Here is a 16,558-nt window from a genome sequence, read left to right on the forward strand (position 1 = left end):
ATTTTCTTAGTGTCTTTTCATGTACAAATATATTTAATTTGATGAAGTCATATTTATTTTTGTTCACTTATACTTTAGGTATCATATCTAAGAAAATAAGGTTACAAAGTTTATATTTTCTTCTAAGAATTTTATAACTTTAGCTGTTACATTTAGGCATGTGATCCACTTTGTATTATTTTTTTGTATATGATGTAAAGTGGGATCCAACTTTATCCTTTTGCATGTGGCTATCCAGATATTTCAACACAATTTTTGGAAAAATTATTCTTTCTGCATTGAATTATCTGTTATTGAAGAGTTATTTCTGCACTCTCAATTCAGTTACCTGACCTATGTGTCTATCCTTATATTGGTTCCACATAATCATGGTTTTATCGTAAGGTAGTTTTATAGTAAGTTTTGAAATCAGGAACTGGAGGGAACAAATTTTGCTTTTCTTTTTCAAGATTATTTGCTTATGCTGTGTCCCTCACATGCCTATGTAAATTTTAGGATCAGCTTGTCATATTGTGTGTAAACTTGAGCATCATTGAATCATGATCAAGTTGAGGAATATTGCCATCTTAATTGTCTTCTAATCCATGAATATGACCTGTCTTTTCATTTATTTAGGTCTTATTAATTTCTTTCAAGGATGCTTTAAAGTTTATAATTTTCATTGTGCAGACCTTACACTTCTGTGGTTAATTTTGTTTCTAAGAATTTTGTTAATTTTTTATGCTTCTGAAAATGAAATTGTACTCTTTTCATTTTCTGCTTGTCCATTTATAATGTGCAGAAATATAATTAATTTTTGTATGTTACAGCACATTTATTTCGTTTTTTGTGTAGATTACTTTTCTATATACGGAAGTATATCGTTTGCAAATTCACGTAGCTTTACTTCTTCCTTTAAATGTGGATGCTTTTTGCTTCTTTTTCTTGCCTAGTTTCCCTGGCTAGAAACTCCAAATCTGTTGAGTACAAGTGGTAAAAACAGACACCTTCCTCTTTGGAGGAAAATTTTCATAATTAAATATGTTAGCTATTAATTTTTTGTAGATTATGTTATCATGTCCTTATATACCTAGTTTGCTTAGTGTTTATATCATAAACATGTGTTAGATTTTGTTAAATGCTTTTTCTGCATCTATTGAGATACTTATGTGGTCTTTGTATATGAGTCTATTCTTATGATGTAGTCCATTGATTGATTTTCATATATTGAAACAATCTTACATTCCTGGGATAAATTTCACTTTGTCTTGATGTACAATCCTTTTTATTTGCTTCTGGGATTGTTTTGTTAGTGTTTTGTTGAGTGTTTTTGCATCTATATTCATAAGAGATATTGGTCTGTAGTATTTTTTCCTTGATATGTCTTCATCTAGTTTTGGTGTGAGGGAAATACTGGTCTCATCAGGAAGTGTTCTTTTCTAGTCTGTGTTTTGGAAGTGTTTTGGAAGAGTTGGTGCTAATTCTTCTCTAAACATTTGGGGCAATTCACCAATGAAGCCTCTAGTCATGGATTTTTGATTATATGAAATTTTTTGATTATTAATTCAACCTATTTACTTGTTTATGGGTCTACATGGATTTCTATACATGTTCTCCCATCTCCCCATAGTTTCTTTACTACTATTTGTTGTTCTTTGTGAATTTCTGAACTAACTGTAACATCTGTTTTCTTTGTCACATGTGGTCACTAAAGTCTCTATGTGATTAATTTAGTTTTAAACTTATGACTGGACAATTACTTTTTGAGTTATTTGGAACCAATAATCTCCAGTCTTTGCCAAGGGGCCCTGTGTAATGTGTGAGCACCTTTAACAGACAACTGTTCCTTAACTTTACTTCCTGCTTATGCAGAATCTTGACATCAGTCAGGAGTGAGAGTGTAGGCACTTCTCAGTTATTTCCTAAGTTTGCAACAGCCCTAGATAAACACTTGTCCACAAGGCTTTAAAGGCTCCAACAGAGTCATAAACAACTAGGAGGCCATGGACATCCACAAGTTTATCTAGAGCTGTTGCAAACTTAGGACATTTCTTTTCCAAGCTTTTCCTTTTAAACTTTTTTGATTTGCCCATTGATTGCCTGCTTATCCACCTCCTGTGGAAGTTGCAAAGTTAAACATAGCCTTTAATTGTGTCCAAAAATGCCCTCAAGGAGAAGGCTTTTAGCACTGGGCAAATGCTGAATAAAGTCAAATAAAGAGAGACTTGCAAGGGAGGTCTTTCAGAAAACCACCAAACAGTTCAAATAAGGATAGTTTTCTGGAAATGAGGCTTAGACAGTTCAGTTCCTCTGGTGGCTTCCAGGCTTTTGTTCCTATCTATGTTTGCAGAGGTATTGATTTTCAAGGCCACGATAGGGCTGGAGAGGGGGAATGGGAATAGGGCACCTAAAACATACAAAAGTCTTCTTCCCAAGACTTAGCCTTATTTCTTTAATAAATGCTTCTAGGATTGCTGCAAGCCTTTGGTTAGTTTACAAAGCTCAGAAAAATTTGATTTTCACAAGGTTTGCCAGTTTTCTCACTGCGTTTATAGAAGAGAACATTTTCAGACATTCTTGCTCTGCTATTTTCACTGATGTCACTCACCTCTCAGGATCAGCTTTGATAGATGGATTTTTCTCATCATAGTTTATATTTTCCTGTCTCTTTGCGTGCTAGTTATTTTTATTGTGAATTTTGATTGTTATTGTGTTGGCTACTGGATAGTTTTTATTCTTGTATCTGTATGTATATTTTGAACTTTGTTCCAGAATGTCGTTATTTTGTTTGTAAGCAGTTTGCTCTTTTCTTGTCTAGCTCTTACAATTTTTTTATGTGAGACAGGTGCGTTGTGACACTGGTCTTACATAAAGAAATTCCCAAAGCATTGTTTAGGTCTTCCCTGGTGGCTCAGATGGTAAAGAATCTGCCTTCAACGCAGGAGACCTAGGTTTGATCCCTGGGTCAGGAAGATCCCCTGGAGGAGGGCATGGCAAACCACTCCAGTATTCTTGCCTGGAGAATCCCATGGACAGAGGAACCTGATGGGTTAAGTCCATGGGATCAGAGAGTTAGACATGACTGAAGTGACTTAGCATGCTTGCACAGTGCATTGTTTAGTCTAGGGTTAGCTATTCCCCTCTACTGTGCCACAAGACCCTTTTGAATACGGTACTTATTGCTGCATGTATATAAGGTTTTACAGTCTGAATGAAGGGAACTGACACTGTATCTGGTCCTGTGTGAGTGCCAGATACAGTGATTCATTTTTTGATCAGTCCAACTTTGGCCTCAGTTGGTGTCCTCACATGTTTACACTAGTCTGAACTCTGCTGTCCCACTGGGGTCCCTTTCCTTGTTCCAAAACCTGGGCACTCTCTCAAGGCAGGAAGCTGGAGGAATTACAGGGTCACTTTGTTTCCCTCTCCCAGGGACCACTATCCTTTATTGCCTAATATCCAGTGTCTTAAAAGCTATTGTTTTATATATTTTGTCCAGGTGTTTCTGTTGTTTTAGGTTAGAAGGTAACTCTATTCCTTGTTATTCCTTTTTCCTGGAGTCAGAAATTTGTTTGCCCATTTTTGCTCTGGATCTTTCATTTATATCTAAATCACTTACCTATTCTAGTCAATGGTAATATACATCCCATTGTGTGTATGAAGATAGATGTATGCTAAACTTATATAGAGTTACAAGTATGTTAACACTAATAAATGTCCTTTATTTCAGTTAAGAACCATTGATGTTTCATTTTTCCAAATCTGTGCTTATCAGGAGATAACTTTTCATTCAGTTAAGCTATTCTTAAATATCAACAAGAAAAATAAGTGAAGTAAAAAAAGAATCCAAATGAGCAAAAAACATAGGCACTACAAATAGTCAGTCCTGAATCCAGATCCTTTCCATTTACTGGGAAAGTTGCCTAATGTCTCTGAACCTTTGTTTACCCATCTGTAAATGAGGCTAATATATAGGATTGTGTGGGGAAACTCTAAGCAGTGAACCCTTAAATTTAAGGGCATCTTCTTCACCCCTTGTAACACTGTATTTTTCAGTGTGCAGGTAACTGTGGATTTAGTTATCGACAAAGGATTACATATTGCATTGGGGTCCAATCTATGGAGAAACATAAGCTTCATGAGCTGTGGCCTATAGACTATCGAGTATGCCCTGTGCTGCCTTCCCCTCAGGTTTACAAATGCAATTTTAAGACCTGTTTGCATATGGCCACTTGGAAAGTTGGAAAATGGAGCAAGGTCAGTATGTAATTATGCATTTAAAATCTTATGAATGAGACTTTCTAGTTGTGGGGTGCATGGCTATCTGCACATCTATCTAGATATCAGAGTTGACTCATACCCCTGTTTTCTAACAATCACTATCAGTTATTTGTACAAATATCTAGTCTCTATGTTTCCTATAACTTGGTTTATGACTAATCCTGTGTCTGTTCCTCAGAGAGCCTGGCACAGTGGCTTGCATTTTGAGCAATACTTAAGCAGTATTTTTTAGTTCAGTGAAAAAGTAAATAAATGTAACATATGAGTAATACAGGTTATTTGCACCCTGCTCCATTTCCAATTTAACTGATAGAAAGCAGGTAAATATTGCTATGCAAACTTAACCTGTATCACTGAGTAAAAACTCAGGAGTTTGAATAACCATCACTAAATAATATTTATCAAGGATTTACAACATATTGCTGAGATAACTATACAAAATGAAGGGAAAGAAGTTAGTAACCAAGAAAGAATAGATTCAGTCTCTTAAGGATTAATCCCACTTGTGACTCTCCAGCCTCCTGGACGTTACTGATCATCAATTTGTTCCAAAAGGACCTAGTCAGGGAGGAAGAGATGTGTATTTACTGGCCTTATTATCCGTCTTATAGTTTACCTTCCAATTTTGCTCTATTCACAGTGCTCTGTGACTTGTGGAGTTGGGATGATGGAGAGAAGAGTGGAATGCATGGCCGATAATGGTCTGTCCAGTGATTTATGTTTAAAGCATTTAAAACCAGATGCTCAAAAGAAATGTTATGTCAGTGACTGTAAGTTAAGACTTCAAAAATATATTTAGAAACTAAGTATTTTAAAGAAGTTTTAGTTAAAATTTGAAAAAAATATTTAGAGTAGTCATACGCTCCACAAAATGAAGGTTTCTTTTTTCAGAGTATAACAATATTGGTATAATTAAGTTAAATTCATGTTGTGTCTGTAATATGTTCATTGTTGATAAGTTGTACTCACTTGTCCTTGAAGGTAAAACATTTACCAGCTGTAAAGAAATACAAATGAAAAACAACATTACCAAGGATGGTGACTATTACCTTAACATTAAAGGAAGAATAACAAAGGTATTATGTAAACAGTTTCTATTTAATTTTAACACTGACCATTGACTTTGAAACAAGCTTTTCCAGATCTTTGCATTTTCCCTTTAGATCTATTGTGCTGGCATGCACTTGCAGAACCCTAAGGAATATATATCATTGGTCAAAGGTGAAGAAGACAACTTTTCTGAAGTGTATGGTTTTAGGTATGAGCTATATTTTGCCTTCTCTGTGCATTTTTATGGACCATAAAGAGAATTAGAAGTTCCAGAGATCAGAGTGGTAGTTGAATAGCTCGCAGCGGGACAAGTAATTTAAGAGCAGGTGGACATATTAGGACATAAGCCAGATGTTGTCCATGCCTGTTCAGTAATCAAACTTTGGTTATTAACATGTACTCACAGAAAGACTGAATAAGGGGATGCTGTGGGTGAGCAATGGGACAACAGAGGAGGGTAGAATTTAAGACCTGTGTATGTTTTCATAGAAATCAAGTTCATTTCGGTAACAAAAGCTAGGAGAACTACAGCTGAATTATTTTTCTACAAACTGGTCTTGAATTTCCCATTGATCATTTTGTACATTAACCTTGAGTGATTTTTACTTCTTTCACATTTAACTTGTTGACACAAAAAATATTGAAGAGGGTTTCTTTTTCCCTCCCACTTCCAAAGTTACTATTTACATTATGGTCTAATAACTGTACCTAACACCAAAATATTCTAATGTTGTTATAGACTACGAAATCCATATGAATGTCCCTTTAATGGAAGCAGGAGGCAAGACTGTGAATGTAAAAATGACTATATGGCTGCTGGACACACTGTTTTTAGCAAAATAAGAATTGATCTTACTTCCATGCAAATTAAAAGTAAGTACTAAATCTCTAGTTGTATAATGAGAAACATTTATTTGCTGGTGCAAGTTTAACAATATGCTATATGGTATATCTGGTGACTGGGGTCTAGCATAGTACAATAATTATTTAAAATTAAAAAAAAGTGTTATTAGCTACATACTTCAATTCAACAGTATAGACCTTGGGAGTTCTTAATAAAAATGTGGTGGTAATGACACTGTTATTACTAAAGATACTGTTGTAGTAAAGATATCGCCCTTCCGAGGTATAACCCTGTACCCTAAAATTCCAAATTACATTAAAAACAAGGAAATCAATATTTTAAATGTAGTTGTATAAGCTTCCTGGAAAGGTTTAAAGTAATAATTAACATTAGTTTCAGGTGACAGTTTGTCTAATATTTTCTTATACTTTGTCTGCTTTGATTTTTTTAATGACCTTATACTAGATAAGGCAGTATTTCATCATATTGTTACAAGTGATAAAATTAGGATACACTTACAGAATTAAGTGACTTGCCCCACTTCTTGGAGTTAGTAACTGGCATTACAGAGATAAAGTCCCTCCCACCCACAATCCCAGATTATGGACCAGCTGCCTTTCTAGGAATCAATTTACAGAACAGTAAAGTTGAAGTATATTTATGAACCCTGACATACACTGACCATCAGACAGTCTACCCTCCTGGATATTACATAGTGACATGAAAAGGCAAAGAAGTTCATTTCAGAAGCAGAAACTCTAAATCAAAATTAAATCACCAAAGCCTAGCATAGTGCCTAAATCATAAAAAGAAACAAAAAAAATGTTTGTTGAGACAGTGAATGCATGAATACGTAATCTCTAACTTGCAGTCATATGATGGTGAACTATTACTGTCAGTAATAGTGGCTACCATGTGCTAAACACCCACCGTTACTGTAGTGGGTAAGGATTATGCTGCTTTGGATATGATCATAAACTGAAGTTAGACTCCTGAGTGTAAGCTGTCTTCATCCGGTTACTAGTCTGTGACCTTGGGCATATCTCTCTAAGCCTAAATCCCCTCATTTCTAAAGTAAGATGCCTCTCAAGCTTTTTCTTTCTTTTTTTTTTTATGTCTTCTTTCCTTCTTTTCTTTATTTATGTTTTGTTTTTGGATAGAATTAAGAGATAATACTTGCAACATACCTAGTAAATTCCCTGTAGGTAGTAAGTGCTCTATAAATAATGTTATTATTTAATAATATATGCTGTGTCAGCATTGCTGAGTAAATAATGGACATTTAGGAACTGATTTGCTGTTCACTAACTTTTTATTTTTCATTCATTTATCTAACAAACCTGCCATTTTGCCAGGCATTGGGCTGGGCTCTGAAGATACAATATTAAATGTATACACTTTCCACTTGCTTTCATTGTCCTTCCTCAGACTTGTGTGCCAAAACTCCAGTCTTGATTAAATTAAACCTTGCACCTGCTCTGCATCTGCACCATGAAATTTGTGTGTGGCAAATAATACACAGGCCTCCTGACTGATTTACTTTAAATGCTGACTCCTGAGCTTGCATGGACCCTACTCCATTCCTCCTCCACTCCTTTCAATGTCTAACTCACAGCTTCTTCTCCAGCTTCAAGTTCTAAAATTTCTAATACCTCCACTCTAGTCCCTAATTACTGATGATCTGTTTCCTCTCTCATTGAGAAACTAAGAACAACAAGAATGGAATTTCTGCAAACTACCACTGAAATGGTGCAGGACCCTATGGTCCTTGCCCTTCATGTTCTCAGCTTGCCTTCTGTCTGTAGAGAAACTTTAGCCAAAGAGTAAGTTTAATCAGAGAAGTGAGAAAATGCAGAAACAAAGGAAAACAGTCAAAGGAGACCAGTAGTCATTAAGCAAAGTCAAAGATCTTTAGTTTCTCCCAAAGTGAAAGAAAGTAAAGTCGCTCAGTCATGTCTGACTCTTTGCGACCCCATGGACTGTAGCCTATCAGGCTCCTCCATCCATGGGATTTTCCAGGCAAGAGTGCTGGAGTGGATTGCCATTTCCTTCTCATTTCCTTCTCCAGGGGATCTTCCCAACCCAGGAATCGAACCCTGATCTCCCGCATTGCAGGCAGACGCTTTACCATCTGAGCCACCAGGGAAGCCCAAGGGCTATAGATAATATTCTGAGCCATATCCTTTGAGCTGTCTTATAGATACTGAAACTCCCACCATGTTGAAGAAGATAACTACATGATGATCATCAGACTGTAGCTGTGACATAAGCTGCCACAATTTTGAGAACTGGCCTTAAAGAAATGGGAAGAAACTGATCCTGGAACTAAAGACTGTGTGTGTGTGTGTGCATGATGCTTCAGTCGTGTCTGACTCTTTGCGACCCCATGGACTATAGACCTCCAGGCTCCTCTGTCTATGGAATTTTCCGTGCAAGGAGTGGGTTACCATTTCCTCCTTCACGGGATCCTCTTGACCCAGGGATCCAACCAGAGTTTCTTATGTCTCCTGCCTTGGCAGGCAGGTTCTTTACCACTAGCACTACCTGGAAAGCCTGGAACTAAAGACTAACTGTACTTAAAACAATCAGGATGACTCTGATCAGACTACTGCACGACTAATTCCAAGATGACTCTCAGAGCTGACTGTGGTGTTTTTGCATGTAGCCCCCTCCCTCTGTCTATAAAAGCTTCTGCCCACTGACTGTCAGTGGTGGGGGAACCAGCTCGTGGATAGGAGCCTGCCCAGTCCTCTGGTTGCTGGTCTCTGAAATAAAGCAACCTTTCCTTTTCACCGCACTTAACTATTTGGGATTCCCTGGTGGCTCAGATGGTAAAGAGTCTGCCGGCAATGCAGGAGACCTGGGTTCAATCCCTGGGTCAGGAAGATCCCCTGGAGAAGGAAATGGCAACCCACTCCAACAGTCTTGCCTGGAAAATCCCATGGACAGAGGAGCCTGGAGGGCTACAGTTCATGGGGTCACAAAGAGTCAGACACGACTGAGTGACTTCACTTTCTGACTCTTTATTAGCTTGAGACCTGGGTTCAATCCCTGGGTCAGGAAGATCCCCTGGAGAAGGAAATGGCAACTGACTCCAATATTCTTGCCTAGAAAATCCCATGGATGGAGGAGCCTGGAGGGCTACAGTTCATGGGGTCACAAAGAGTCGGACACGACTGAGTGACTTCACTTCCTGACTCTTTATTGGCTTTAGAGTGGCAAGCAGTTGGATCCCACTTTTGGTAACATCACAACTACTAACCCACCTAAACCTTGACCTAGACTTTGCCTTCTCTCCTGGTTACTGTGGATGAACTGTTCCCGCTCCCATTTGAGGCAACCCTCTCTACTTGTGCTCTGGGTTTCTTGCTTTGAACCAACTCCAGAACATTATTTCAGCAAGCTTTCCTTTCTCTCTTACATCACCAGTTTTTCCTCCATTTCTCTAAATCCAGTGACAAATTCTTGGTTTTTATTTCACTCTATCCATCAGCAGCATTTGGCTTCCAGGAGTCCACACGCTCATCATTTGGTACCTGTCTTGGTCACTCTTTCTTCCATTTTTCTCACTGTTTCTCAACTTGGTTCTTTATCTTCTACAACAATGAGTATTGAAGAAATTCAGGACTCCATCATTTCCTTAGAGGTCTCTTTCAACCTACAGATTTCAAACACCATCTGTTAAATGACAGTCCCAAATGTATAGCTCCAATTTGGACTGCTGCCCTGAATTTCAAGAGTCAACTCCCTTCTCAGCATACATACATCTAATAGGTACCTGACAATGTATCCACAACTCAACTTTCAATGTTTCTTCACAAAAACTCCTTCTATCCCTAATTTTCACCATTTCAATATATGGCAACTATAATCTTCTAGTTACTCTTGTTGAAACATAGCAACATCTTTAACTCCCCCCCTTTCTCTCACACCTGCATGCCATCCATTACCAAGTTCTACAAGCCAGATAGGGGACTTTCATCAGAGCCTGATGATGTTGGCACCTGATCTTAGGTTCTAGAACTGGGAGAAATAAGTTTCTGTTAAGACACCCAGTCTTTGAGCTTGTTAGGGCAGCTTGAGCTAAGACACACACCAAGTCCCTCTTTGATATTCCTCATTAGCTACTACCTTGATAGAAGTCTATATTATTTTTTTCCACCTGAATTCTTATACCTATGGAGTGGCATCCCTGTTTACTCTCGTAGCGCTCAAGTTCCTTTTTACCTTTCCTCCTACTCCTGACCTAGATTCTCTTCTCAGCAGAGAAGCCAGAGTGATCCATAAAACAAGCCATGTCATGCCTCACACATGATCTGCTTTCATCTTTTTAACAATTCCAACCTTTGCTCAAAACTCTCCAAACATCTCCCATCTAACTCATAAAATAAAAACCTTGCCAGTGGCCAGTAAAACTCAACACGACCTTCCCAACCCATTATTTTTCTGCTCCTTCCCTCCACATTCCTCCCGTGCATGAACTGCTTCAGACACACTTGTCCCTTTGCTGTTCTTTCAATACATCAAGCATCTACCCCATCCCTCCTTAAAGCCTTTGCACTTTCTGTTCTATCTGCCTAGAATGATTGTCCCACAGTTATATGTTGGATTTACCACTTAATATTTTTTGAGTCTCTGCTTATATATACTTTCCCAACGAATGCATCCTAGACCCTCTCCATGCGTAAACTTCCTTTTCCCCTGTCCTTTTCCTGGTTGTTTATTTTTCCTATAGCAATAATCACCTGTAACATATGATAGTATCTACTCTGTTACTTATCTCTCTCTCTGATAGCACTCAGAGTCCATCGGGCCCTGTTTCATTCACTTGCAGTACTTATAATAATGCCCAATACATAATATGTTCTGAAGAAATATTTGCTGAATGAGTCAACTTTCCTCAAGAAGCTATCTTGAGGAAATCTTGAAGCCAAATTTGTATTAACCAAAGAGAGAAAATGGAGTTTCAGGAGGCAAAGACATCTTGAACAAAGCATGGGATGGTGAAGCATCTTGGTTCCATCAGTGATTAAGTAATCCAATTTTGCCTAAGCATAAAATGAGTGGATGTTGGTAGCAGTTTGTTAAAGAATTTCCCAGAAAGAAGATCACAAATGACAATGTATACTAAACTATACATTGAATTTATCTTTTTTTTTTTTCTTTTGAGTTATGAGGACCTTTGGGGTAAAAGTATAAGCAAAGGAGGAAACAGACTTATTTGGAGGGAAAACAAATTTTATCCATGAAGATGATTAGAAAGCTAATATTATTAATAATATAATATTTCAGATAGAAAGTGATGAGGGTCTAAATTATTAAGGACAAGGTTTAAGACAGAGAGCATGAGAACCTGAGAGGAATATTAAAGAGGCACACTCTGTGATTTTCTAGCAGACAGAATATGGGGATTTGTGGCATGAAATGTTAATTGTGACATGAAAGGATAATTGCATTTAGCTTGGGACCTGTTATTGTTCAGTCACTCAGTTGTGTCTGACTCTTAGCAACACCATGGACTGCAACATGCCAGACTTTCCTGTCCTTTACTTTCTGGAGCTTGCTCAAGCTCATGTTTATTGAGTTGTTGATGCCATCCAACCATCTTGTACTCTGTTGTCCCCTTCTCCTCCTGCCTTCAATCTTTCCCAGCATCAGCATCTTTTTCAGTAAGTCGGCCAAATATTGGAGCTTCAGCCTCAGCATCAGTCCCTCCAATGAATATTCAGGATTTATTTCTTTTAGAATTGACTAGTTGGATCTCCTTGCAGTCCAAGGGACTCTGCAGAGTCTTCTCCAACACTACAGTTCAAAAGCATCAATTCTTGGGCTTTCAGCTTTCTTTGGACTCTTTAAGTGAAAGCTATTTTGGGGTTATCCAGGTAATGGTGTAGGAGACCACAGCAAAGGATGATTTGAAAATTGTGTCTGTTTGCCTCAGCCTAACCCTAAGTGACATACATAAGCAATGGGTAAATGTTCAACAATCAACTCTTAACAACCAGGAAAAAAGTTTGATTTGTATTATTTTTCAGTTTCTTGAGGTATATATTCCCACCACGACCAATTTTAAGCTACCATCATGAGCTCATTTTGCATGCAGATAGGAAAAGACACACCAAACTTGTTCTCATGATTGGGTACAGGCTGACCTGGCACACCACGGAAGGCCTCCTGGATTTGGAAACTACTCTTAGAGATAGGATAAATATTTCCAGAGATGCTACCTTTGGGGATTGCCTCTAGGGGACTGGTGTCATCACTGGGGCATGCAGTGGTCTTGCAGTCTTCTTGAAAAGTATTTGAAACAACGTTAGCAGAGGTGAAATCCACTGACTGAATGAACATTAGTTGTAATATTAAGTGGTTTAAGCATCAAAAAGTGATTGGGCCAGCTTATCTTCAGGGTTTCTCCTATTTTTGAGCCAAGATCTCTATTTTTTTGATACTTTATGTAGAATCCCCAGCATTTTTTCCAATCAAGAAATTTTGTTAACACCATTAGAAAAAATAAAATAGGAATGAAATAATAATATAATGTAATAATATAAGAAATCAAAGAAATAGCATACTTTTTAGCTGGGTGTTTTTGAATTCCCTAAATGAATTGATAATGTGTACTCTCTATAAGCACTTGCATATTGCTTTGTCATAATTTATCTTTTTTAAAATTTGTTTGTTTTTTTGGTCACACCACAGTTTGTGGAATCTTAGTTCCTGGACCAGGGATTGAACCTGGTCCCTTGAGCAGTGAAAGCACTGAGTCCTAGCCACTGGAATTCCCTATTTATCTTTAGTATGTGTCTTGGTGTGTTCCTCCTTGGGTTATCCTTCCTGGAACTCTCCGTGCTTCCTGGACTTGGTTGACTGTTTCCTTTCCCATGTTCAGGAAGTTTTCAGCTATTATCTCTTCTAATATTTTCTCAGGTCCTTTTTCTCTCTCTTCTCCTTCAGGTACTCCTATAATGCAAATATTGGTGTATTTAATGTTGTCCCCAAGGTCTCTGAGGCTATCTTCATTTCTATTCATTCTTTTTTCTATATTCTGTTCTGTGGCAGAGATTTCCACCATTCTGTCCTCCAGGTCATTTGTCCATTCTTCTGCCTCAGTTACTCTGCTGTTGATTCCTTCTAGTGTACCATTTATCTCTGTTTGTTTGTTCTTTAGTTCTAGGTCTTTGCTAAGCATTTCTTTCATATTCTCAATCTTTGCCTCCATTCTTTTCCCAAGATCCTAGATCATCTTCACTACCATTATTCTGAATTCTTTTTCTGGAAGGTTGCCTATCTCCACTTCATTTGCTTGTTTTTCTAGGGTTTTATCTTGTTCCTTCATCTGGGATATAATTTTATGCATTTTCATCATGATTAACTTTATCTAATGTGGTTTTGTTTTAGCTGCTTTGAAACTATCCTTCTTCTTGCTTCTACTTGTTTGCCCTTTGATTGATGAGGCTAACAGGCTTGTGTAAGCTTCTTGATGGGAGGGAATGGTGATTGTAAAAACTGGGTCTTGCTCTGGTGGGCAGGGCCTTGCTCAGTGAAGCTTTAATTCAGTTATCCGCTGATGGGTGGGTTTGTGCTCCCTCCCTGGTAGTTGTTTGGCCTGAGGTGACCCAGCCTGGAGTCTATAGGCTCTATGGTAGGGTTAATGGTTAACTCCAAGGGAGTTTACACTGGGGGACCTTCCAGTGCCACCATCCCTGTGGTAAGTCCCTGCCAACCCATGCCTCCACACCTATTTATATTTAAATAATGCTTCTTCTAATTTTGTTCCTTGACCCCACTTTATCTATTTTAGATATTCACTGTGATCTAAAATACAATAGAGCACATATTTAGCTTTTAAAACATCTGGATTAGTTACAGATGTCCCTGCCATTTTTAGGGCAGTTTTTGAGATGAACATTTTTATGTTAAATAAAATTTGAGAGCCTAATCTATGTTATATATGACAATTGTGCAACAGTTTTGCTTAAGTTTTGGATTAATTATATGAATGTATTTAAGAATATAATGTGAAGACTGTATGTTTTGTATTCAATGAAGATTTGAATACAGTGTCTTAGTGCTGAAAAGTTTCATTTATTATTTTCTAGCTACAGACCTTCTTTTTGCCCAGACAATATTTGGAAATGCAGTTCCATTTGCCACAGCTGGAGATTGCTATAGTGCTGCCAGATGCCCACAGGTATTTCATATTTGTTTATTATTTTCTCACTGAAAAAAATTAATAAAATTTGTCCTCATTTATTTTCTTGACCACAGTACTGCAAAAACATAAGTAAATAGAAAATGCTAACTTCTTAGATGAAATTTATTGCAAAGCTTATAGATAAACTTTGGAAGAAAAGCATCTTTGCTAATATTGCATTTGTTTGAAAGGTATAATATAAGAATTTAAAATAGTTTGGATCCTGTTTCTCCTTCCACAATGCTTTATTATTTTTAATCTTTCCACTTAGTTCCTAGAAATGAATAGACATATATTACAAGGTAAAGAAATGCATCACAAGCATGTGACTTTCATTACACTGCTACTAACATCAGTTATTTTAGCTTCCTGGGCCTGTAACATTCTCAGAATAATTTTCTATTATTTGTGAAGTAATACATTTCCATGTCTTCTTGGTTTTATTCTTTCTTTTCCAGGGTCCTCTTCATATATTTTTTTATGTCACCTTTGAGATTTCTAGTACAAAGTGTGTTTTCTAGAAGAAATTTACTATCTCATTTTTAATAAAGGATTTTATAGAGTTGTTATGAGCGAGCAATATTTTTATAATAAGATGGAGAGATAAAAGCTAGGTGAATATAGCATCATTAGGTAGATTTATTGAAAATTTTAAAATCATGCACAGGAGGACTAATTATAATATTGATGTCATTTTGAAGACAAGTAGTCAATAGTTTGCTTGTATTGTCTCTTCCAGGAATTTTGTATTCACAGTTTCCATCAAATGGCATAGAAGATATGCTTATTGTTAAAAAAAAGAGGACTTTTTCTGTATTAGAGAAGTGCACTTAAAGGAGGTCACTAGAACTATAGGCTCAAATGAACATGAAAAAAGTTAACTGAGATAAATATATAAATCTTAGACCCAGAAATACAAATAGAACCTGGTAAAGGGATATGAGGGCTACCCTGGTAGCTCATTCCAGTACATTTTAGTCAGTTCAGTTCAGTCACTCAGTTGTGTCTGACTCTTTGTGACCCATGGAATGAAGCATGACAGGCTCTCCTGTCCATCATCAACTCCCTGAGCTTACTCAAATTCAAGTCCATTAAGTTGGTGATGCCATTAAACCATCTCATCCTCTGTCATCTCCTTCTCCTCCTGCCTTCAGTCTTTCCCAGCATCAAGGTTTTTTCCAAAGAGTCAGCTCTTTGAGTCAAGGGGCCAAAGTATTGGAGCTTTATCTTCAGCATCGATCCTTCCAATGAATATTCAGGACTGATTTCCTTTAGGATTGACTGGTTTGATCTGCTTCAGTCCAAGGACTCTCAAGAGTCTTCCCCAGCACCACAGTTCAAAAGCATCAATTCTTTGGTACTCAGCTTTCTTTATAGTCCATCTCTCACAACCATACCTGACTACTGGAAAAACCATAGCTTTGATTAAACGGACCTTTGTCGAGAAAGTAATGTCTCTGCCGTTTAATATGCTGTCTAGGTTGGTCATAGCTTTTCTTGCAAGGAGCAAGCATCTTTTAATTTCATGGCTAGAGTCACCATCTGCAGTGATTTTGGAGCCCAAGAAAATAGTCTGTCACTGTTTCCATTGTTTCTCCATCTATTTGCCCTGAAGTGATGGGACCAGATACCATGATCTTAGTTTTTTGAAGGTTGAGCTTTAAGCCAACTTTTTCACTATCCTCTTTCACTTTCATCAAGAGGCTCCTTAGTTCTTCTTCGCTTTCTGCCATAAGGGTGGTGTCATCTGCATATCAGATGTTATTAATATTTCTCCCAGAAATCTTGATTCCAGCTTTTGCTCAGTTCAACTCGGCATTTTCCATGATGTACTCTACATATAAGTTAATGAAGCAGGGTGGCTATATACAACCTTGTCTTACTCCTTTCTGGAACAACAGACTGGTTTCAAATCGGGAAAGGAGTATTTCAAGGCTGTATAGTCACGCTGCTTATTTAACTTATATACAGAGTACATCATGAGAAATGATGGACTGAATGAAGCACAAACTGGAATCAAGATTGCTGGGAGAAATATCAATAAACTCAGATATAAGATGACACCACTCTTATGGCAGAAAGTGAAGAAGAACTAAAGAGCCCCTTGATGAAAGTGAAAGAGGGGAGTGAAGAAGTTGGCTCTAGTGCACTGGGACGACCCAGAGGGATGGTATGGGGAGGGAGGAGGGGGGAGGGTTCAGGATGGGGAA

The 16,558-nt window shown here is 37.6% G+C and overlaps 1 protein-coding gene across 3 annotated transcripts in view; it reads left to right on the plus strand.

Annotated features, from left to right (window-relative positions):
* Positions 1–16,558, plus strand: part of ADAMTS20 (ADAM metallopeptidase with thrombospondin type 1 motif, 20) — a 221,432-nt gene that overhangs the window by 170,372 nt on the left and 34,502 nt on the right. For all 3 annotated transcript variants that reach the window (XM_010860747.1, XM_010860748.1, XM_010860750.1), the window contains 6 exons: positions 4,036–4,236; positions 4,901–5,030; positions 5,242–5,336; positions 5,424–5,518; positions 6,050–6,183; positions 14,254–14,345. In XM_010860747.1, the coding sequence (XP_010859049.1) occupies positions 4,036–4,236; positions 4,901–5,030; positions 5,242–5,336; positions 5,424–5,518; positions 6,050–6,183; positions 14,254–14,345 (747 nt within the window). The remainder of the gene's footprint in view (positions 1–4,035; positions 4,237–4,900; positions 5,031–5,241; positions 5,337–5,423; positions 5,519–6,049; positions 6,184–14,253; positions 14,346–16,558) is intronic.

This window comes from Bison bison, unplaced genomic scaffold, assembly GCF_000754665.1.
Source record: "Bison bison bison isolate TAMUID 2011002044 unplaced genomic scaffold, Bison_UMD1.0 scf7180017864470, whole genome shotgun sequence".
NCBI classification, from domain to species: Eukaryota; Metazoa; Chordata; class Mammalia; order Artiodactyla; family Bovidae; genus Bison; species Bison bison.